The sequence below is a fragment of the Marmota monax genome, unplaced genomic scaffold (assembly GCF_021218885.2).
Source record: "Marmota monax isolate L192 unplaced genomic scaffold, Marmota_monax_Labrador192_F-V1.1 WCK01_AAM20220418_F8-fsc00315, whole genome shotgun sequence".
Classification (NCBI taxonomy): Eukaryota; Metazoa; Chordata; class Mammalia; order Rodentia; family Sciuridae; genus Marmota; species Marmota monax.
Window position 1 is genome coordinate 249,190 of NW_026692798.1, and position 18,516 is coordinate 267,705.

Sequence of the window (18,516 nt, forward strand, 5' to 3'; positions counted from 1 at the left end):
CAGGACATAGTGACACACCCTGTAATCCCAGGGGCTCGGGAAACTGAGGCAGAAGGATCCCAAGTTCAAGGTCAGCCTCAGAAACTTCATGAGGCCCTAAGCAACTCAGTGAGAACCTGTCTCTAAATAAAATATAAAAATGGGCTAGGGATATGGCTCAGTGGGTAAGCATCTATGGGTTCAATCCTGGGTACAAAAAAAAAAACTATTTTTGTAAAATAACATAAAAAGTATTTTTACCTATGAACACTACCTATAAAATACTAAGAATTAGAAAAAAATAACTCCATATAAAATTGCTATAAGGGAAATAAAAACTGCAAATAAAAACATCTCAGCTGATGAAACATCTCTACTCAAGTAATTAAGTAAATAAATAAATAGAGAAAAGCCATCTCCAAACATCTCAGTATAAATGAAATGTTCACATGCTGGCATTTGGGTATTTTAAAACACTGTGAATTAGAAATTTAATATAGAATAAAAATGGGTGAAACAAAAAAAAACATAAAATAATAATTTAATGAACTCCAAAATAGATGAAATAAACAAACACATCAAATGCAAGTATGAAAGTACAAAAGACCTCAAGAGAAAATGATCATAATAAAACTCTAAAGACAGTTTTGGAGAAAAATAAAAGAATGAAACAGGTCATAGGCAACATGGTTGCATTGCAAAGCAGACAAAGTAGTTGTACTACATGGATGGAGTCTTTCAAGAAAGGGAAAAATAAAAAATTTAGTGTTAAATTATAATTCAAGATGAAGTTTTAGAAATAAAAAATGTAGTCTATATATTCCATGGTTCTACTGGTAAAGCTTCAACCAAATAATAAATATTGAGATATATTTTACTTAAACTATTAGATTTTAAGTATTGAGACGGATAAACCTTCGAGGCCTTCAGAGAAAAAGGTCAAATAACCTAGAACAAAAAAATAAATTAGGCTGAAGTCAGAATTCTTAAATACAGTATTAAAAGCAAGGCAATATTGGAGCTGTAATTCCAAGTAATTTAATGTATGAGCCAAGAATTTAATGTACAAATAACTGTCTTCATGTGTGAAGAAGTCTTTAGAAAAACAATTTGGAATATGAAGTCTTTTAGGGAATTCTAAGCCTATATGACCTTCTGAGGAAACCAGTAGAGAATGAGCTTTATGTAACCAAAAAGTGATGAGGAAATTGTTAAAACATTGCAGATAAGAGGAAAAAGTCAGAATGTAAGCATTATATGTTCAAACAAGAAAAAGAAGCAACTATAAAATGAAACAAAAGGCAAAGAAAGGCAGAAACTAAAATAAGATTATTAACTGTTGAGTAGATAATAGGTATAAGTCAAGAATACTACTTAAAAATAACTAGCTATGGTGGCTCATCCTGTAATCCCAGTGGCTTGGGAGGCTGAGACAGAAGGATCATGAGTTCAAAGCCATCCTCAGCAATGGCAAGTTGCTAAGTAACTCAGTGAGACCCTGTCTCTAAATAAAATACAGAATAGGGCTGGGGATGTGGCTCAGTGGTTGAGTGCCCCTGAGTTCAAACCCTGGTACAATAAAAAAAAAAAAAAAAAAAAAAACTAACTAAATTTCAGGGTTAAACAAGAAGTGTGAGACACTGGGTTTGAGCTCCATAACTGCAAAAGGAAAGAAAAAAAGTTTAAGCAAGAAAAAAGTGAGATTACGGTATTAAAAAATATAACCACTAAAACAAAATTTTGATCTAACATAAATACCAAAAAGAAAAAAAGATATCTTTAACAAAGTACAAAAAACAATAATGATTTAACAGTAATTATAACTAAAATAATGATAGAATTCAAGTCTAAATATATAAATCATTATCAATACCAGTGAAAAAACTTAATTCTCTTTCAAAAACAACTTTTTTTTAGAAAAAAAAAAAGCAAAACCCAAAGATATATTTATATAAAAATAATTAAGCACAAAATTTTAGTGTTTCAAAGAACAAAGTTAAATTTAAAGGGCAGGTAAATGAAAATAATGAGGTAGAGATTGCAGTCCTCCTGATATCAGGGAAAAAAAAAGAATTAAGGCCAAAATGTTTCAAGTAAAACAGAGAATTGTGATTTATATTGTGAAAAGCTGCAATTCATAATAAAGTTTCAACAATTATGAATACCTGTGTCTCATGTAATAAAGCAGAAACTACAGAGAGAGAAAAATATGAAAACAATACTTACAGGGTATTCTTATATACTACTTTCAGTATAAGACAGGCTAAGTGGATTTAAGAAAATAGGCAAGAATAAAAAAATCTAAATAATCAGATTTAAGGGTACTAAATAAGATAATAGAAACTATATCTTCTCAAAAAATGGAAGCATTGTCAAAAACGTATTTGGGCACAAAAATATATCAGTAGACTTTATAAAATAGAAATATTACTGATTATGAGACACTATAAATTGAAACTAAAATAAAATTCCAAAATAAAAAGGCATTTTTACAGGTCAATTAAAAAATGTTCTAGTAAGTAAATTTTTGATGAAAGGACAAATGCAAACAGAAATTGAAGAATTTCTTTAAAATAAAAATGGAGCCATCATCACATGTCAGAATACATGGGATATTTTTGAAAGTAGAGATCAGGGTTGGGTATAGCTCAATGCTGGAATACTTGCCTAACATGCTCAAGGCCGTGGGGTTGATCCTCAGGGGCATGCATCACATACACACACACACACACACACACATTACAGAAAAACACCTAAACATTCAAACCAATAAAAAAAAATGAGAAAACTGTGTAAATTTTATATTAAAGAAAAAACTAGCTAAAAACAACAACAACAAAATGAAGTACTGCTAAGGGAATGATAAATTGTGATCGAGTACCAAAAAACCCATACTGCATCTTACTGATAGATTAAAATCCTATTTTGGGGAGAAGAGCAAAATAGGGAAACTACTAATTAATCTAATAAGGAAAGAAGTACAAATATACAAAATAACAATTATATAATACAGGAAAACATAAAAATAAAAGGAATGTAGTGATGCAACATAGTAAAATTATTGAGAGTCCATTTTTCGACAAAAAATTTAAAATATATAAAATATCTTAATTTCTTAAAAAATAACAATATGCCAAAACTGACATTAGTATAGAAGAAAAGCTTAAAAAATTATTTTCGTCAAAAGAAAAAGAAAATTGGTAAGAGTCTATGATACACAAATGCACCAAACACTAGTCATTTATACTAAGGTTAAGAACAAGGCAAGAATGCTATTGTTGCCTTGCAATTTGGTACTGTACTCATGTTAAGGGAAAAAATAATCATATAAAATGAAAAATGAAAGGTAAAACTATTTTCTGATAATATAGTTGCATATCTAAAAGCCCCTAGAAAACCAATGGAAAACTAACTCAACCAAAAGCAATCTGGCAATTTTGCAAAATATAAAATTACTATGCAAAAATAACTCCCAAGAACAGAAATAAAAACATTTAGAATATATAATGGAAGGAAAAAAATCTATTTACAGTAAACAGAAAAAAAGTTAAAATGCTGGTAAGCTAAATGCTGGTAAGCTTAGTAAGAAACTATATAAGAGAATTATTTAAAACTAAAATTCACAAAGAACACAAAAGTATGCTTGGACAAATAAACAGAGATTTATTGGTCTTAATCAGAACATCATCCCATAAAGATGAAACTATTAAGTTAATTTATAAAGTCTATGTAATTACAACAAAAATATCAATAGGCTGGAATTTGAGAACTTGGAAATAAGTTGGTACATAAAATCAACAAGAATATCTATGGGAACCATAAAATTGAAGTGACTGGGGCACCCAGGAAAGCCAAAGAATTTGTTTCACAACAAAAATTAGTACTTACCACAGATTCTCTATAATTAAAACAGTGTGGGGCTGAGACATGATAAGACAGACCAGTGAAATGGAATATAAAATTCAGAAATAAACATAACTACAAATAGAAACATATGACAAAGGTCATATTTTAAACTAACAGAGCAAAGATGGTGTTGTGTCAACTAGATAGGTATAAAATGAAACAAGATAAATTAGATTACTATTATTCTATACTAGAAATCAGGGATCCCTGGAAAAATACTGATTTTTAAGATTAATGCAAAGAATGTACAACATAATTCTGGAACCTCTTAAAGTAGAAAGTTGGTGAGTGCTAGAACCAGCATATGGACATACCAAAGAGGACATGGAGACCAACTTGATGATTTTCCTACTGAACAAACCTGGAACAATTTGAACATAAAAATAATTAAGAATAGCAATAAATTATGTACCATTGAGTTAAAAAAAAAAAAAGTGTGTCCTCAAGTAAAGAGGAAGAAGTAAAACTGGAAAAACCACCATCAACTATTATAACAATATTGGTTCAGGCAAGAATTATCAATGAATGCTAAATTTAAGTGTAAATGTTGATGAGAATACCACAAAAAATGATGTGTTTTTCAGGATATTACACCCACGGTACACAAGATCCATCTTCCCATCTTTGATGATATTAATTTTGACTACCATGATGAAGATGATTTCCTGGATCTCCATTGTCTTATTATCCCCATTGAACTAATAAACATCATCTATAGAATTATGTTTTACTATGAGTGTTGAGTAAGTCAAAGAAAATAAGTGAATAATTCACAAAGTAACAAAGGAAGAAATAGTCAATAGTTTCAACATGTTCCATGTCACATAAGCTCCATATGAAGGGTAAGACTTAGAGTCCAGATAGAAATAAGAAAACTGAGGAAATCAGGGATCTTACACTTTCAGCTGATAGCTGTTGTTCCGATTTCAGCAGGAGGACACTTTTATCCACAGCCCGGAGGGCACAGAATGAGTCAGGAGCTGCTTGAAGATTGAGACTGGCATTAGAGCCAGGAAGCCCCTGCTCCTTATGGAACTTTATGCTAACCTGAAGAGGAAGAAAAGGAATAAAGATGATTTCTATGAGGAAAATCTGAATAAATTCAATAGTTTCTAAAGAAATCCTTATAGATTCTGTACATATATTCCTCCAGCCCATGTTCACCCTCAGCTCTCCTTAAAGGGACATCTCCTTTACCACCCTTCTCTCATCTCGGGATTGGCACTACTGTCAAGGATAATTCTTTCCCTTTGGCAATTCTCTGATTCCCTAATAACTTTATTGATACCCCTACTTATTGTGAGATTGCCACGTAAAGATCAGAGTGGTCCATTAAGGAGGTAGTAAGAAGCAAACTGCTTACTCTTCTTTCTCTGGACAGGTCACACATAGAAGAAAAATCACCTTGTTTTTAAAACATTTCTCAATCTGGAACTTGACACTGTCAGCCACGATTTCTCCACTGGGGTGAAGGGTGTAGACAAAGACGACAGCCACAGGAGCCAGATCAGCACTGATGCTGATGGGGAATGAGAAGTTTCCATTCCAGGCTGTGTAAACAGGAGATTAACAGATAATGCCAAAAATTTCTTGCATCACTGGGTATGCTTAGATAAAAGAGAATGACTTATATCATCCATAAGATATAAAGTACAAATTAGGCTTTGTTTTAAAGACAAGCAAATCAAATAATGCCAACTACATATGAAAAATAAGACTGGGTAATGTAGGTAATTAGAATACTCTGGTTTTGGAAATCCCTTTTCTGTAATGTACTCGATGACCTGGGAATAGTAGAAAGAGGTCAAACTGTCATTTATCCAATTATTTAGCAGCTTTTTTAAGCCATCCTATTTGTACTCTGTCCTCAAATTGAAATAAGTGCTCTTATTTCAATTCAGCTTCTAGACTCTCTAATAATATTTCCTCAAAGAGAAAAAAGGTAAAGTACATATTTATAAATGGTTGCATTATATACACCTTTGTTTTTGATTTCCTTTTGTCCACTGAGAAAGATAGCTCCTTTCACCATCATCTGTGCAGGACAAAGAAAACACACTATGAAATCTATTGCCTAATATCATATCATATTGTCATTATATAATGAATTATCTCATGATAATTCTGTTACATAAGATACGGAAGCTTCCACAAATTAAAAGTGAACTTGGCACATTTGAAGAAGAACAGAAAGTAACCACAATAGATTGGGAGCCTATCATGGACTAGAAACTCTGTGAACAATGTGAAATGAACTGTAGGAGGAGGAGAATTTTATCCAGACTTTCTGGCTCTGAATATGTCTTTATCTAATCTCCATCAACTATATGATTTAAGACACATCATTCTATCTGTTTGCCTCTGTTCCATTAGCTGTAAAAATGAGACTTCCGTAAGGCTGATGAAGCCAGCCAATACATACAAGGGCAGTACCTGACATGGAATCCCCACCCTAGGAGGGAAAACTTATCATTTCTAATTACATATATACATCTGAGGAAACCAAGGCTTAAGGAGTTTAAAGAACCTGTCCAAGATAGACTAACTTGTCTGATTAAGAGGAGATGGTGGAAGCTGTGTGTGGTAGTGACTCAGGAGGCTGAGGCAGGGGGATCACAACTTCAAGGCCAGCTTCAGAAAAATTGCAAGGCCACAAGCACCTTAGTGAGACCCTGTCTTAAAAAAGTAAAAATGCTGGGGATGGAGCTCAGTGGTAGAGTGACTCTGGGTTCAGTCCCTAGTACCCACCCACACCCGCAAAAATACAAGCAAAAGAAGAAGACAATGACAACAACAAAAACAACAAGAAGCAACAAGAGGGTGGACTGCCTTAATTTCCAAGTCTGTCTGTCACTCTGCAATCTGCCTTGAAGACACAAAATGGATAGACACAGGCCAGCTACTTCCTTTTACTGCTTATCAAAGTGAATCTTCCATTGTATTTTTTTGCATCTGCGTAATATTCAACTATTACAAAGCGTTCTAAACACCTGATATGAATTAATAATTGAATGCCGAAAAAAGCAGATTCTGAATAATAAGTTTTTAAATCTTAGGGAAACAAATAATCTGAGAGCATTTTATCTGTTTGTTTCTAATGGATCCTGTAGCATTTGCCAGCAAAGTGAGAGGGTGGAACTCATTCAGATTGGCATGGCACAACTAATGCACACTGTCTGAACTGTCCTGTGCTCAGAAGACTCATAATTAGGCAGGATTCCAAGAATACACTAACTGAGACTTACTAAATAGTAGAAGTTGACATGTGAATCATCCTTATATGCATCAGGATTTAAGGAGTAATGAATGGTAATAATCTTCTGTTGGTTACATCTAAGCTGTTTCGGTTCAGGAGCAATCTTCAGGAAGCTGCTGGTTCGTGAATAAAAGCGTGAGACTCTGAAGTAGGCCTCCGAATATTCAGGTGTCAACCAGCTGTTAGGATAGCAGCTCTTAGGTTGAACATATGAAGCCTGACATGAGAAAAGAAAGAGAAGGATCTTAGAGAGGCAAAGACTTCCAAAGACAGTAACAGAAGACATGTCTTCCAAGCAAGGAGGAAACTTAGCTTGGGGCTGACATTTCATTGTGGAGTTATTGGAATCGAAATAATAATAGCTTTCTCTTTTATACCATAATTGTATAAACATTTTACTAGACTAACAATAAATTGTTTCTTACTTTTGATTGAAAGAGAATGAAATGTAATCTCTGTTTCCTGAAGCTACATTTGAAGACTGACAAATTGTTTAACTGCAAAATTCCATTTAAGCAGCAGAAAAGAGAAATCAGAGTATTTCCCTTATTTATGTATGAAATGATCTGAGGGAAAAAAAAAAGCCAAATTTTCTTCATGAGCTATTTCTAACTCCTCAGAAGAAAATAGTGGTTGTTATAGAACTTATAATGATTGTATTGTAGTATCATTATCTTCTCATCATCTTGAGCAAATCTCACACATTATTTAACCAACAAGCAAATAACAAAACATATGTTGTCTTTTAAGAGACAGTAGAATGAATCTGACGTGATTTTCACATGTACATATATGAAAACATCACAGTGAATCCCACTGTTATGCACATCCATAAGAGTGAGATTCTAACTAGAATAAGATATATTCTATGCTTGAATAATTATATCAAAATGGATTTTGCTGTCATGTAACTAAAAATAAACAATAATTTAAAAAAAATAGCCTCAGAGAGAGGATCTGTAAAAGAGAAAGAAAGAGGGAGAGGGAGAGTGAGAGAGAGGCAGAGGCAGAGAGAGAGAGAGAGAGAGAGAGAGAGAGAGAGAGAGAGAGAGATTCCTAATGTTCAAAATTACTAACATTTGAATATGACGTGGGATACCTACCAGTCTTCATCTGTTCTTTGATGTCTTACCTTCAGATTGAACTCTGGATCAAATATGTCTGAAGTATCGATGGAAAACTGAGCTTCACCATCCTCATCTGTAGTGTAATTTCCTATAAATTTATCATTGAGCTCCAATTGCAATAACTTGCTCACCAAAGGTACATTATTAGGACCATAAAATTTAAGCTGTACAAAAAAATGTTAATACTCTTTGAATATAAAATGTCATATTCCTACAGAGAAATAATTTTCTGTCCTTAACTTTGATCACACAATAGAAATTTTCTTAAATTCTAATGAACAGAAAGATGTTTCATTAAGTATTTATGTGTTTATATATAAAATATGGAAACAGCTAAGATTGTATTTATTACTGTTAGCCTAGGACTTTTTCAGTGTATCAGACATGGTAATACTGAAAATGTATTATGAAAGTAGAAAAAAAAGTATCCAGAAATTTTCAAAGGATAATCAGTGATCTAATAAAATGAAATAGGACCTGCATTTTTTAAAGTTAAACCTACAGTTCCAAAATAAGAAATTCCTCTTCTATAGAAAGGGTCCGTATTCTCAAAGTTCACTCTGCCAAGCAATGGAGTGATAAAAATGGAGGTCTTTTCACTGATCTGTACACCTGTAAGAAATGAGGAAACACAGTGTCCAGAAAGAATTAACTATTCCACCAAATATTTCAGAGCTGGGGATATAGCTCCATGATGGAGCATTTGCCTAACATGGGCAAGGCCCTGGCTTCAATCTCAAAACCCCAAAAGAAAAAAAAAAAAAGCTTAAGGTACATGGTACATGTGAGAACTCTCTAAACACAGGTTTACATTTTTGTTCTATATTGAAAAGGAGATGTAAATTGTTTGAAATACACACAATCTGTATCTTCAAAAGGAATGATGATGTTAGTATGGAAATAATTAAATCAGGAGCAGGAGAAAATGCTCTCAAATTCTTCCTTCCTATCAATTCACTCAGTTCTGGCTTGTAACTTTATGATGGAGAATATCTTAAACATCTCCACAACAGGATTTTCACTTTCTGAAAACTTTCTCGACACTACAAAATAAATGTAATATTTAGACTTTATTCAGATTTGAAAAGCAAAGTAAAAAGAAATGGCTTGAGATATCAAAAAACCAAGTAAATAGGCAGAATGAAACATATTTAGCTAAGTTGCTAATAGTAAGTGTGACAAACTCACCTATTGTGAGAGCTATCACAATATTGATCAAGTATATGTACATAAATCACTAAATAGCATACGTCCAACCCCTTTTTAAGTAACAAGAAATTATGAGCAATTCAACTGGTTCCCTTGCCCAAATTAAAATCTCACTTTCCTGGTTTTTTATTCTTTTTACAAATATTTACTGAGCACTCACTATATATGTATGAGTTTGTACATACATAGTACAAAATTATTTTCTCACTAATAGTTTTTTTTTCACTTGCAAATGTTCCCAATTCTAATAAATCAGGGGTTGATAAACTTCCATAAAGAGCCTAACAGTTATTCTAGGGTGTGGGCCACTCTGGGTTGAGTATTTGACAGAAGTTCTCTACTTTGCTTATAGCTGTTAAGCAAGGTAAACAAAATGTGACTGTGTTTAAAAAAAAAAAAAAACTGGATTGGTCCTGGGGACATAGATTTTAAACACTGAGAATTAAATCAGATGTTAGACTTTGGTAATTTTTTTTATCAATTGATATATATATATATATATATATATATATATATAAATTAAAAAGGAATAGCCAATTTATTAGCTCAAGTCTACTACTTCTGATTAATAGAGTCACAAAAACAGATGAAAATATAAAAAAGTTACATAATTATTCTATCTTTAAATATAATTAGGAGAATTTTATTCAAAAACAAACCTCAAGTTGACCTAAAGGCAAAAAGTACATTTTACCAGTTTGAGCAATAATTGATGTGTATTTTGTGCATACTGCTAACTCAAAAAGCTTCTTCCCAGTAAGCTGATATCCCAGTTGTACATAAAATTCAATTCTTACCTGTCCCAAATTCTGTAACAACTACATTGATATTCAATGTCATAAAAAGTCCAGAACGATAAAATTGGAAGATTTTTGTATGTACAATTTGAGAAACACAACCATTTTTCAACTGAAAAATAAAGAGAAATATTGTGGAAAAGTTAGGGATTTAAGAGTATTTTAAAAACTATGAAATTTTAGCAAAAGTATATAACCACCAACCCTGACTTTTGAAATAATTAAAGAAAAAAAACTAAAGAGGAGAAGGGAGGGGAGGGGAAAGATTATATCAGCATATCAAAAAAAGGTAAAGTAGATAATCTTTATTTTACAGATTCAAAATAAATTCTATTGAAAGCAGTGTCAATGGGAAGAGATTAAAGGATGGAAATGAAGTTGAATAATATTTTTAAAGTAATATTTAATTACTTTTAATTAAAATCATCTTGAAAGGCATAAAACAGGTGGAAAAGAATCACTCTTTAAAGGTGTACCATCAAAATAAACACTTCTTCAGATCAATTGTTCATTTAAAATAAGGAAAAATCTGTAGATAACCTTTGACCAGTAACATCAATAATTTAAAAGATTTTGTTTTATTTGAAAAAAATATTTACTAATTTAAATTTTAAACAGAAGTACCTGTCAATTCATTTGGTCCTCAAAACTGTCATATGAGCCAGGCACTATTATTAAACCAATTATAAGGATGAATAAACTGAAACACAAGTACATTATATAACCTACTCAAGGCCACAGAGTTAAAAGGTGTTGGAGCTAAACAAGTGTGTAGTTTGTAGAGTGTGTACTCCTCTAGACTAGGAACTATTTTATCAATGACATCAAAAACATTACTTCTACTTTGTCTAAATAATACAAATTAAAATGAAATAATTAAAAGTGGCCAAAAGAATCTTAATGTCTTTAAAACTAGGAGAAAAACATTTTCAGTAATCCTTCAAAGAGAAAAATAATGTAAACTAGTAAGAATCTAGATATTGGGGTAAAGGAAAAATGCTTTGCATCAAATAATGTTAAGCTGTGTGGCGAAAGAAAAATATAAAGCACTGAATATGTGTATTACTAAATGAAGCTTTGTATTCGTGGGCTCCACACCCATGGATTTAACCAATAATGGAAAAAATATTTGGAAAAAAGTGTACCTGCACTGAACGCAAGCAGACATTTTTACTTGTCATTATTCCTTAATAATACAGTATAACAACTATTGAAATCACATGTACATTTGTACATATCATAAGTACTCTAGAGAGGTTTAAAGTATACTGGAGGATGTGCTAGGCTATATGCAAATCTACACCCTTTTATAGAAGCGCCCCGGCTATCTATAGATTTTCGTATATGGGGGTTGTGGATCCAACTTCCATTGATAGGGAGGGATGACTGTATATTTAAAGTTTCAACTAAAAATATTAGGAAAAAGAATTAATAAGATGAAGGCTAATGATGATGACCCCAAAATAACATAAGACTATACTAAAAACCTATACAATAGACAAACACAAGAGTCATTTAGAATGAAGAGGGAAAGCAAACATGTAAAATGAGTGCTATGAACTCAATATCCATATGGGAGAAAACAAACTTCTTATATTAAACATATAAAAAATTAATTTTATGTTTACTAAAGAAATTGAAATACTCTTAAAGCATACTTAGGTAGTTACATGTACAACAGAAGGACAAATCAGACATTTTCTCCCTAATCCTGAAACCCATAAATGGTAAGAACCTTGGGATGTCAAAAATAGCATAATTTCAAAGTCAATGCTTTGACTTAATTAAATATACTGGAAAAATTTGCTTAGAGGATAGAGAATAATGTTTATAATGAAAGAAAGTTTTAGTTTTATATTAATAGGGAAAAACAGAGCCAATTAATAGTTCTCAAAAGACCAAATCCAAATTAATAACAAAAATATGAAAAGACGCCCAAATTAGCTAGGAATTAGATAATACATGTTAAAACAAAATAAATTTGTCTGCCAAAATGATAAAAAATTGAAGTCTTAAATATATTGCTAGAAATAACTTTGGAAATATACTCCCATGTTTTGCTGACAAGAATTTGAATGCCTAAAATTTATGGATAGCAATATGCTAATATTTCTTGAAATAATCTTTATGTTTATATCAATCTATAGTTTCCTAGAGTGAGTGAGTGGAGTGAGTGGAGTGAGTTAGATTCAGGAAACTCACTCCAAGGAATGTTTCAAATAAATAAAACTTCTCACATAGAGATTGTTGCATCAGATTTTTTTAATGCTATGTTTTTCATATAGGGAAAGAAAAAACATTAGCTGAATGAACACCTTTCACTAGGTAAAATGGTTGACTGCATTACATCACAACCTCAGTGAAACGATGTGCAACTGATGTGGAAGAAATTCATTTAACACTTCTTAGCCTGCATTTCCTATACAAAGTTAGGGGTTCTTTTTGCCTGTATATGCAATTATTGATATTTACCTAGAGGGTGATCATCAAATTTGAGGAGTAACTTCAGGACAACCAGATATATACTATGGGATATATGCAAATTTCACTACGGGAATTCCAAAGTCAATTCTCACTAAAAGAAATGGGTGGAGTCATTATCTTAAAGTTATGATGTTATAGATGAAGAAAGCAACTATGGGCTTGACGTATGAATCTCAGGGTGTGGGGACATATTAAGGCCCCAAAGTCAATCCCCAGCATCATACACATACCACTGCAAATCTAAAGCAATAGATGTATATGATCTGAATTGCAGATGTTTGAACATAAGCTGTATTAAAAGGACAAGTCTAGGCTGCATAGTGAAAAATAATGCAGATTAGTTTATTTAAAGATTGGGGAGGCCACTTAGTATATAAAATTAAGAATGCAAAAAAATCTTTTTCAAATTTTAAAAATTCTAAAAACTGATAAATAAATAACAATATACGTTGCCTAGAGAGTAAGAAACTTTTAGACATTGTATTTTCTCCTTATTTTTTACCCTTTGTAATTGAGTCCTCCATTTTATACAAAATGAAAATAGTGTTAAGTCCTTTTTATAAATGAAATCAAAGAAATAAAATAGCCAAAAATTAGATTTTTTTAGTATTATAGTTAGTACCTGTGCAATAAATTGCTCACATATTTCATTGTTTTCATTCTCACAACTTGTAGAAGAAAAAAATTTTCTGCATACTCGGATTTGGGCTTTTCCTTGCACAGACTGGCCATAAGTGTACCTAGTGGGAAAAGGTGCACTTGTGATTACAGATGAATGACATGAGAGCAGTATTTTCTGGACTCTTTCAACAATTATACATGAAATCTCTGAACTATGAAGACTTGAATCTAACCCAATTCAATTACAAATCCTCACCTATTGGCACTGTCTTCCTCGCAGAATTGGTCAATTGATTTATTAGGAGGATGTGGCTGCTTTTTAAAAAACCAAATTCAGTAACATAGTATCTGAAGTAATCTAAAATCTCAACAAATAAAATTTAATGATTAATTTTTTAAAATAATTTTTAATCTGATAGAAGTATCAGAAAAAAATTAGTTGTGACTCTTTCTTTAGCAGAAAATATGTATTTAAGTAAGTAAATCTGGGATGATTCAGGTTCTTGAAGTATGTCCAGATCAGCATTTTAAGTAACAATGCTCATTTTGCCACTCCAAAAATCAAAAAATTTCTGGAACTGACATAAATTGGATATATTTTGAATAAAATTATAATACCTTCTGGAGTGATCAGAATTATGATCATAATTTAAAGTAATGTAAGAAACAACCAATTTCATGTTAGTGTTTGGTTTAGAAAGTATTTTTGTACATAGCACATTGCATAAACATTTGGGTCTTCTGATTTGTGGGTTGCACTTTCTTAGCATAATACAAGCACAACACAAATTACCTCATTTTCTCCTAAAACTATAATGCAAATTTTTGAAAAATTTCAACCAGTGGGCTTGGGTTGTGGCACAGTGGTAGAGCACTTGCCTAGCATGTGTGAGGCACTAGGTTCCATTCTCAGACCACATATAAATACATAAAGATCCATTGACAACAACAACAACAAAATTTCAACCAAACACAAAGCTAGTCAATATCAGTGTTTGTTTTTTTTCTTTTTTTTAATTTTTTTAAATTTTTATTGTTGGTTGTTCAAAACATTACATAGTTCTTGATATATCGTATTTCACACTTTGATTCAAGTGGGTTATGAACTCCCATTTTGACCCCGTATACAGATTGCAGAATCACATCAGTTACACATCCATTGATTTACATATTGCCATACTAGTGTCTGTTGTATTCTGCTGCCTTTCCTATCCTCTACTATCCCCCCCTCCCCTCACCTCCCCTCCCCTCTTCTCTCTCTACCCCCTCTACTGTAATTCATTTCTCCCCCTTGTATTTTTTAACTTAAGGATTCTTTCCACTTGGATTTAGAAAAATAGAGAGCAAATACATAGGAGATAATCAATCTTAATATTAGGAAATTTATAGATTACAATATTTTGCTTTTATGACTGTTGGACTTTGATCTGTACCAGATCTTTATTTATATGATTTAATTTTTCCAGTGAACTTGATTAGTAAACTGAGATTTGCTAACTTCCCCATGTTGTGATTGAAAGAATGAAAACTCAAACAGATCTGTTTCACTCCATGGTCTGTTCTCCTGTCATTCCGCTAACCTATTTCTCTTTTTTTATAAAAATACTTTATGCTTTTGACATCTTGATTCAACTTAAATTACTATAATCATTTGTTAGTTCTAATTATCAACCACATGTAAAATAGAAGTTGAACTAAGATTGGGCCAAAAATGTTAGGTCTCATTAATGCATGTAAGATGTAAGAATTATAAGACAAATATCTTATTATTTCTTCTATCTTTTATTTATAAAATAAAATTTTTACCATACAACTATTTACAGACTAAGGTTTGTCCCTGGAACATGTAGTTTACTTCTTCATGCAGCACAGAGTAGGAAAGCCCTTTGTGATTTGAAAAGCTTTTGATGGTGCTAATGGAATTTATTAAAAATCTCTTTTATCTGTAGGTAAATTTTCTTCACTCTTAAAAGCCTAATTCATTTCTGAAATTGTTTGCTAAAATAATCTAATTTTGCTGTTGTTTTCCTTAGCCATTCCAACTAAATCTCTGGGCACAACTGGTACAGTACTATTCAACCCCCAAAAGGTAACTCCTTGATTGTGTTAATTGAGATCTGGACAGTGACTTCACGTCCTTCCATCAAAGCCTGCTCAGTAACATCTTTGCAGCAAGCACAGCTCCTATGTAGTTGCCTGGTCATGTGGCAGGAGATTATTATTGCTGATTACTGATATGTTATTTAATGTCAAATGTATCTGGCATATAATGTTAAGTTTCAAGAAGTCAGAATAATGATCATAATTTAAAGTAATGTAAGAAACAATCAATTTCATGTTAGTGTTTGGCTTAGAAAGTTTTGCATAAACATTTTGGGTCTCCTGATTTGTGGGGTTGTACTTTCTTAGCATAATACAAGGTATTTGAATACATTAGAAATGCGAAAGGCATTAAAATTTCTGGCTTCGTGTAGGGTTTTCTAGCAAAACCAGTTTATGATCTTTGATTTCTTCACTCTTATGTTGATTATCCCATGATTTTTAACAGATAATATGTAATCTCACATGTATTAATTCTGGCACAGATTCACATTGAAACTCTGAAAATTTTTATGATCATTTCCCTAGAATTCAAAGATATTAAATACTACTTTAAAAAAGACTAAAAGTTTCCAAGATTCTGAAGAACTTCAAAAATTATCCTCACATGTTTACTATACAGTTCTTTACATAATGTATCTTTAATATACTGCCAAAATACTAAAAAAATAGTAATTTATGTCAGCCATAAATTATTTCACAGATATGCAAATATTGATATTTTAAGTGTTTACATAAAGTATAATGGAATTATTAATCGAGAAGTATCTTTAAAGCCATAAAGCCCAGGTGTAAATCCTGGTTCTGTCATCAAAGGGCTCCCTTAGTGTTGGAAAAGTTATTTCTTACATTACTTTAAATTACGATCATTATTCTGACTTCTTGAAACTTTACACTATATGCCAGAGAGATTTGACACTAAGTAGCATATCAGTAATCAGAAATAATTTCCCAAGGAGAAAATAGAAATTTGGATTGTTTGTATTAAGAGGACTCAAGTGAATTCAAATTAAAGTATAAAATTCCTTAGTTCCACTATGACAATTTCAATAGCTCATTTTCTGTTATTATTTTTATGTATTTTAAAGATACAATTAATAATATTTTATTGTATCTATGTTAGATTTTCTTTCCCCTCTTTTCATATTCATTTTATTTTTTATGGGAATATTCAGTGATTGTGAAGACTAAGTGAGGTAGGTACTTTTGTACCAGCTGTTGGAATTGTACCTTGGCACAATACTTTGGTGAGCAATAAGGCAATCAAAAGATTACAAGATTTTTATCTATTTTGTCTTGGTATTTCCCCTTTTGTAAATCTTTTCTAAGTAAACAACTGTTAATTCAAAGTTATTATACAGTAATATAGAATGGTACATGCTACAAAATTATTAATTACTAAAAAAATAAAATGGAACAGCCCACATGTTAGATAATAAAATAATAATGGTTCAGTGAATTTGCTAAAGATAACTATGTAAAGATATGTTGATAGAGAAAGGAATTAGAGTAGTTTAAAAGGATGACATAATAAGGAAAAAATATTTTCTTAAGTATTGTAGATAAGAAGGTAAGATTGCTGTCAAAGAAAATATTCCTAAAAGATTACAGGAAAACTAATCACAATGTTAATGACAATGAGTACAATTAATTATAGCTAATTTCTTACATTTTCCTTTATATTTTTCAAATATTCAAAAATACTCTAAGAATTTTAATGTGAGCATATGAACAAATTTAATAGCTAAACTATTTTGTTATCTCTGAGCTTTCTGTTACCTGTGGGGACAAATCATAATAAATACTTACTTAGCACATGTGTCCACTTGAAATTCATCATCTGAAATAGTTATTGTTTGTGGAGCACTGACCTTAACTTCAAACTTGGGCAACACTGAAAACAAAGAGATATATATTTTCAGCTCCCATATGGCTGGAAGAAAAACTAATGGAAATCATGTAGATAACCATAGTGATGATGCATAAAAAAATTATGATGGCATAATTTTTTCCTATTTTTACATTTGTGCTGACCATGTTTCAATTGCCCCCACTTGTATGTGAAACTAGTCCACCACAGTAAGTGATAGTGTCTCATTAAGAATTCAGTATCCCCCCTCCCTTCTTTTTTCCTTTTTCCTGTCCTCATAACTTTACAGGGTCTGGGATATGGCTCAGTTGGTTGAGTGCTTGCCAAGCATACACAAGTCCCTGGGTTCATTTGTTGTTGTTGTTGAAATATATTAAATACATTCTAAAAAAATAGATGTTTCCTAGGGGAAACAGATAAGTAGGGATCAGAATAATGAGTGAGGAGCAAGAAAGGATTGATAAGAGAACAGAAGATGATTGCAGAAAACCAAATCAAGCTTCACCTACATTCGCCTAAGTCTAATGTAAAATTTTACTCATTTATTTGAACTCATTTATATGAGAAAATAAAACCTAGAAATTGGTTACCGTATCTATTAACAGTAAATTCATGTATCAGTGTATTTCCTGATTTTCCTTTTACAACAATTGTATAATCTCCAATCATTGGTTCTGAAATCAATTGGAATGACAGTTGGGTAATATTTCTGAAAGAGGTCACATTTTGCCATTGAAAAATCTTATTGTTTTGAGGATCCTAGGAAACAATAAATAAAGACAATCAGAAATTGCATATTTTTCTTTCCTTCTTTATTTTAGAAGTAAAGAAAGTACTATCATTATATGGAACTAATTGTCTTAAATCATTAAAACAACATCACTTCAGTAATGTATTCTGAATGTATTAAAATTCAAGCTATTTACTAATAGGCATAAGATAGCAAATAAATTGAAGGCCACAATACTTTAGACAAACTGGTAGAAGGAAACTGTTAATTATTTTCTAAAAGCAAACAATCCACTTTATAATAATGTCACTTTCTCATATATTTCTATATTTTAGGTATTTGTGTTTTCCATTTTCTTATAATAAGATATGAATTAATTAAGACTGAAAAGGGCTTGGCAACCAAAATCAGACCCTTTCAAATATATATCTGCTTTA

At 31.6% G+C, this 18,516-nt stretch overlaps 1 protein-coding gene across 1 annotated transcript in view; it reads right to left on the reverse strand.

The window, feature by feature from the left end:
• The window catches only part of LOC124095089 (ovostatin homolog 2-like), a 48,199-nt gene that overhangs the window by 25,834 nt on the left and 3,849 nt on the right, over positions 1-18,516 (reverse strand). Inside the window, 10 exon segments of the mRNA XM_046448198.1 lie at positions 4,783-4,932; positions 5,290-5,435; positions 5,866-5,920; positions 7,131-7,358; positions 8,274-8,432; positions 8,771-8,880; positions 10,275-10,386; positions 13,381-13,498; positions 17,289-17,373; positions 17,940-18,108. Coding sequence (XP_046304154.1) covers positions 4,783-4,932; positions 5,290-5,435; positions 5,866-5,920; positions 7,131-7,358; positions 8,274-8,432; positions 8,771-8,880; positions 10,275-10,386; positions 13,381-13,498; positions 17,289-17,373; positions 17,940-18,108 — 1,332 coding nt within the window.